Source organism: Cyrtonyx montezumae, unplaced genomic scaffold (assembly GCF_038088225.1).
Source record: "Cyrtonyx montezumae isolate F1298 unplaced genomic scaffold, pur_monq_1.0 scaffold_29, whole genome shotgun sequence".
Lineage (NCBI taxonomy): Eukaryota > Metazoa > Chordata > Aves > Galliformes > Odontophoridae > Cyrtonyx > Cyrtonyx montezumae.
This window is the reverse complement of record NW_027072033.1, coordinates 10,294,907-10,300,807: the sequence shown is the minus strand read 5'-3', so window position 1 is coordinate 10,300,807 and position 5,901 is coordinate 10,294,907. Positions and strand designations below refer to the sequence as shown.

Genomic DNA, 5,901 nt, shown 5'->3' with positions numbered 1-5,901 from the left:
CCAGCTCCCAGTCTTGCTTCTGCCTGTACCCTGCCCTGCACCTTGCTGCTCATGTGCTGATGGGCTTTCCCTTGTCACCCACCACATATTTGCTTGCTGGCCAGCACTGCCAGGGGAATCTGGCAGAGCTCCCGCCTGCCCTGCTGGCCCCATCAGGGCCACCCTGGTCTCCTGCCTTCCCAGCGATGTGCAACAGGAAGCAGTTATAGATGGGTTTTTAGAAAATGTTTATTGACAAATGCCACATTAGATATTACCTTGAAAATTCACATACCACTACTGTACTGCACACAGTTTACAAAATCCCCAACATTTTCATGTGTTTTTTTTTTCAGAAAAAAACACACTACTATGATTTATTAGCTGAGTAGCAGCTTCAGTACCAAGAGGTCTGGCTTCTTTGCTTAGGGGTAGAATCAGAATTGAACTTTCAGCAGGCTCCTATGAAGAAAGAAAAGTAAATCTCAGTTCAGGTAAGCAAATTTGTGAAGTACACTATCATCCTTTTAGTCTTTACTGAAACTGGAGCTACCACCTTCCTAGAATACTACTGATTCATAGTACAAGATTGGGACATTCTGTACTTGTTGTCCCAACCTTTGCTAGTCCCAGACAACTGAGTTTTTAGCCCTGTGAACACCTCAGCATGATCTCATGAATATGAAGAGGCAAGAGGCAGGGATGCCCCACCATGTCCATAAACAGGTGTGATGCCAGTGCTTGCTCTGTCTTTTCCTGTCCGACAGTGCAGAGCACTCAAGTCACGGTGACAGCCTCCACAGCCCAGGTCCTCAAGTCTGGCTTAGTATAGGGCCTATCTCCAGGCCCTAAGGTGAAGAGTGACTACCAAGATAGACATTCTTGCATGGAGCATAGCCCTAGAAATGTATCTGCCCACCTCAGGGACAGCTGGAAGATCAGCTTCCGTGGCTCCAGATAAAAAAATGTCTTCAAAACAGGCCCTAGATATGCTCTGTTAGCATGTATGTGAAGCAGCTGCTAAGTCTCACTGCCAGGAGACACAGCCAAAACTGCTGCTCACAGCCCCTCACCACTGCTGTTCAGACAGCCTAGGACACAAAATGAGATAAAGATGTTTCTCCTTGGAGGCAGTTTCCCCTCTTTTTCCTCGTGGACAGCGCACACTCCTGAATTAAGATGCTGTTACTCAGGTGGCCAAGCCAAACATTTCCAACAAGCACACAATGGGAAACTTAAGGCTGTGGAACAGGATCTCTACCTGCCATGGCCTTGCCTGTTGCAACAGTTTTTCTTATAAAGTTTAAAACTTCATGAACGATTACAGTTTGGCTTGCTGTGCCTCTGCCACACTGACAGCAAATGTGGTCACCTCCCCTGCAAGCTGCCTGTGCAGCCGTTTGTCTGTGGGTTGGCTCAAGGTACCTGACTGCAGCACAGGCTGAAACTGGCCAGACATGCAGATCTCCTCCTGCTTCTGGCGCACGATGCGCTGGATGGCAGGGGGCAAGCCACGGGGGTTGCGAGAGAAGATCAAGGAGTATCCATCATCACAGGAGCCATCTTCCTTCAGGCTGCGGCAGGCATAAGTGATGGCGTAGTTATCATAGTCAGTGTCAATCACCCAGTAGTTGTCCCCTGAAACACAGAGCACCTGTTTGTCACTATAAACATGGTAAACTGATGGTGGACTGGGCTGTGCAGCACAGAGAGGCCTCACTTCAGGATAGGGCTGGGCAGCCTCCTGCAGGGCTCACAGACACTCACCCCTAGCAGATCTCCACCTGTGAGATGAAGAACTGGGGCAGACATGGAGCAGCCTGAGTCATGATTCACAAATGCACAAATCCAGGCAGTAGTAAGCTCTAGGCAGAATAGCAAGGAAGCAGGAAGAGGCACTCACCACCACTGGACAGATAGCTCGCCAGGCCCTGGTATGTCATGTACATCTTTGCCGGAGTGGTAGGGTCTGGCACTGTGTACTGAGCAGCCATGTCAGCACAGATTACCCAGAACCTGCAACGAGACCCATAGGACTGATGATAAGGCCCTCCTTTGAGGACTGGGCAAACACCAGGCCAGGTTCAGCTCAACAGCCTTGGGCACAGCCTTTTCTACTGCAAAGCCAGTCTGTCATTAAACACAATAAATTTGTGGCCCCATTGATGCTGGTACCTGGCTGCTCTGCTACAGCCCCACTATGTGCAGAGCTGCCATGCTGAGCTAGGCTGGGCAGCAACCATTCTGCTGGGAACTGATTTCCTCCCTCCTTCCACCTTCCTTGTTCTGTTGGCACAAGAACGTGGGTTACATGCACAGAAACAAGCATGGGCTCTGCTGACCAAATCAGTCAGAATCCTTCACCCAGGTGATGGGGGCCTTGTAAGCACCTGGACAGTCTTCACTGCCCTCTTCCTCTAATGGCCTTTTTTCACACCTGCTTGCTTTGTGCCTCTCCACAGTATGGCAAGTGTCACTGGGTTTGTGAAGCAGTGGAAGGCTCTCCACTCACTTTCTAAGGGATGTATTTCCCTCTTATGCTTCCTTTACGGAAGGAAATTCCTGGCAGCATTTATACCCACCTGGTCTCTGAAGAGTCCTTTCAGGAATTTTCCCATGCAACTGCATGGCATGCCTGCAAAGCTTCCTTTGGCCTACTTCAAATAGCCTAGAGTACTGTGCTGTATTATTCATGCAGTTAGGCAGTGATTACTAGCTGATGCAGAACGGAAGTAGTGCTGACCTACTGTAAGCCCCAGACTGTCTTTTCCACATGCAGAAAGCTATTCAATCCCTACACATACTGTGATCCCTTACAGTAACCATGACTGACAAGCAGAAATCTCAAGCTTCTTTCCATCTGTCTGTTCAGGCACCACAGTGGTATTCACGAGCTAACTGAACTTAGAAGTCTGTTTAATGACACGTTGAATGATCAGCAAAAACAGTGCTTGCTCATTCCCTTCTCTTGAACCTCTGTGAAATGAACACTGTTGCACGCTGGTTTGCTTGCAGTCCTGCTAGCTCTTTTCTCTTGGCTGAAATTTACCTAGCTGCTCCATATTCGAGATTGGATTTTAAAACTGAACTTCTTCATGCACCCAGACCAGAGCCAGTGCAAGAACTAACCCAGTCAACTATTAGCGTGCTGTCTTGATTGATCTTTCTTTTTTGACAAAGACAACCTGGTTGCATTGTGCACTCAGGACAGATCACCATCCATGTCACCACCTTAAGTACCTCATGGCAGCAGCTGGAGCTGGAAATTAAGAAGGCTCACCCAAAAAGCTTCACCCGGCCCTTGGAAGAAGCTGTCATTGTGCCATCTTCCTCAACAGTGTATTCAGCAGAGATGTTATCCTGAAGGAAAAGGCCTTCTGGATCCTTCTTGGCCAAGGCATACCATTTCCCTGCGTACTGAAGTGAAAGAACATTAGTATCTAGATTAGTCAGCACTGTGAGATTAGTACAAAAGTATTTATATAAACATAGTGCCCATCTATCAATTGCCTTGTCCATGGAGAATGTGAGTCCTGTGGGTATGTCCCATGTAGGTCCTATTCTACTGCATGATAAGCCTTTGTCTCATGCCCTGAGAAATGGGTCTTGCAGCTCTGCACTTCTGTCTGCATTTCCTCTGTCATTTGAGACATGCTTGATGCAGTGACCCTGAAAGTTTTTCCTGGCCTGGAATGCCTGATGTGAATCAGGACAGTTCTACATACTGTTCAGCACCCTGCTTTTCCATGGAAGATAATAACAAAATGCAGCCACAGAGATACCAGTAACCTGTCTGAAACCACACTGCTGGCTGCCAGAGGCCAAAGTTGGTCTCTAACTGTGCCAAAGGTCTACCCTGCAAAGCAGAGGGTGGTATGGAGGGGAAATGGTGTGCTGGGGCAGACCAGCAGCAGGGTGGAGTGTGGGAGAAATTAGATTAAGAAGAAAATTCCTAGAAAATAAACAACAGAATTCATAGAAACGCAAAAGCAATGTCTAGTAAAATGAAAAAAAAAAGATGTAAGCAAGTCAGTGAAAGGCAGAAGGGCGCTGAGAAGTTAATGCTGCCCACTAGGGAGAGCTGAATGTAGCTGCATTAAATCTGATTGAGGTCTGAGCTGAATTTCAGCTAACAGCAGCCTGGATTAACAGTGTGACATCCCTGACTTGTGGGGCCAGCTTTTCCACAACACCTAGGAGGCTAAGCGGTAACAAGGCAAGAAAAGTGAAGAAGCAGCATTTGAAAGACAAAGTGTAAAAGAAGTTAACTTCTTGGTGAGAAGCCCCTTTAGCTAATTCTAAGTTGAAAAACCAGTTCATATAGCAAAGCTTCTTCAAATATACTCTATTTACCAAGATGAAGTAACCACAATTACCCTTTTTGGATCAAAATTGTCTTTCACAGAGAAAGAGTCCACTGCACAGGTCTGAGCTAGGCTATATTCAACCGTGGAGAAGATTGATGCCAAGAAAACACATTGTGTGTATTTCATTCTGCAAGACAAAAGTAAACAGGCTGAGTTTTATTTCATGTTCTAAAATTGAATAGTTCATCCTATGACTACAGATACACCCTCCTAACTGTAAAGCTAGTTTTCGTCAATGCTCAGTGCTCTACCCTTTTTTGTACTGAGAAACTTGGGTCATTACAGTGCCTGACTCCTGCCAAATCTGAGCTTCATTGGCAATTGATTTGCAAGAGAATTTTGTTTGACATTAGTAGCACTGCAGGGCATGATATTTTTACATTGTGAATCAAGACAGATACTGGATAAGGTTGTTAACGAATTTAAATAAATTTGAAATGCATTTAGTTTTTGTTTTGGCAATGAGAATGTTCTGATGAATTCTGGTATAGCACTGTGGGATGGAAGGATGTTATTTCATAGTGAGTGTCCATGTCGCCTTGAAAACAGCAAAGTTGTGTTCACTATGACCAACTCTTGTCACAGAATCAGGTTCTGCCTAGAAATATACATCTTAGGATTGTTTAACCTTACACCATTTCCCTACAAACATAACAAAAAATACTCAATTTCTGGAAGCTCAATCTGTCATAGCTGTGCAGCTAGCAGATGGCTATGGCTGTATTAATTTCCCAGGTTATATCTCTGTATATTTGTTCATCACACTTTGGTAAGGAAGTGAAACTGCATAAACATTCTTGCAGAGTACTCAACTCTGAATACCTGTTCTGATACCCAGAATAAACACAGCTACCAGTGTCTTGCCTTCAACATCCCAACACAGCTATCAACCCAGGTCTTCCAAACACCCAAGCAGCTACTCTGTTCCAAATTCTGCTGTGCCACCTGCTCTTTCCTACTGCAAGATTTGCTGATCTGTTCCACCTCTGCTGAAGAGGTACCTACCTGTTGGGTAGAGGTGCTGGAGATCCCTGAGACTACTCTGCTTCAGTCTTTGGGCTGCAGTCAGCAGGAGAGTTTAATGTCAATTGCCCTCCAGCTGCCTTTAAATAATGAATCTGCAAAGTCACTAATTGGTTATTTTTGCTCATGTGCCTGAATAAAACACTTAATCTGGATAATCCATTATGTAAAAACCAACTGTAATCCTCACACTGGTGTGTCTGACTGCTATTCTAATTCGAACAAAGCTTTTACATAATGGAAAAAGCTGTCCAGAAAGCTAATATCTTTGCTGATGTGATTGTACTACATCTTTGTCTTACTGAAGTCTTCCTGCTTCTTACACGTGCTAGGAGAATAAGCACAGAGCATTAATCACAAACTCATGGACTATACAAATTCATCTGCATAGTCATGTGTTCATATTTGATTACATGCGTGGAGCAGTTGTATTATTAGCACTTTCAGTATCTGCTTCATCAAAGGATGATGATCCGCCCAGTAGTAGTCAGATATTATGCACTGTCTTCTAAAATGAAACTCTCACTAAAAA

At 45.2% G+C, this 5,901-nt stretch overlaps 1 protein-coding gene across 1 annotated transcript; it reads right to left on the bottom strand.

Annotated features, from left to right (window-relative positions):
• Window positions 1-212: 212 nt before the first annotated feature.
• Window positions 213-5,411, bottom strand: LOC136051317 (purpurin). The gene is made up of 6 exons (XM_065740697.1): window positions 5,352-5,411; window positions 4,356-4,473; window positions 3,260-3,396; window positions 1,883-1,995; window positions 1,405-1,617; window positions 213-441 (listed from the first exon to the last, which is right to left on the bottom strand). The coding sequence occupies exons 2-6, from the start codon at window positions 4,470-4,472 to the stop codon at window positions 431-433; spliced, it is 591 nt and encodes a 196-aa protein (XP_065596769.1). The 5' UTR covers window position 4,473; window positions 5,352-5,411; the 3' UTR covers window positions 213-430.
• Between the last annotated feature and the right edge of the window lie 490 nt (window positions 5,412-5,901).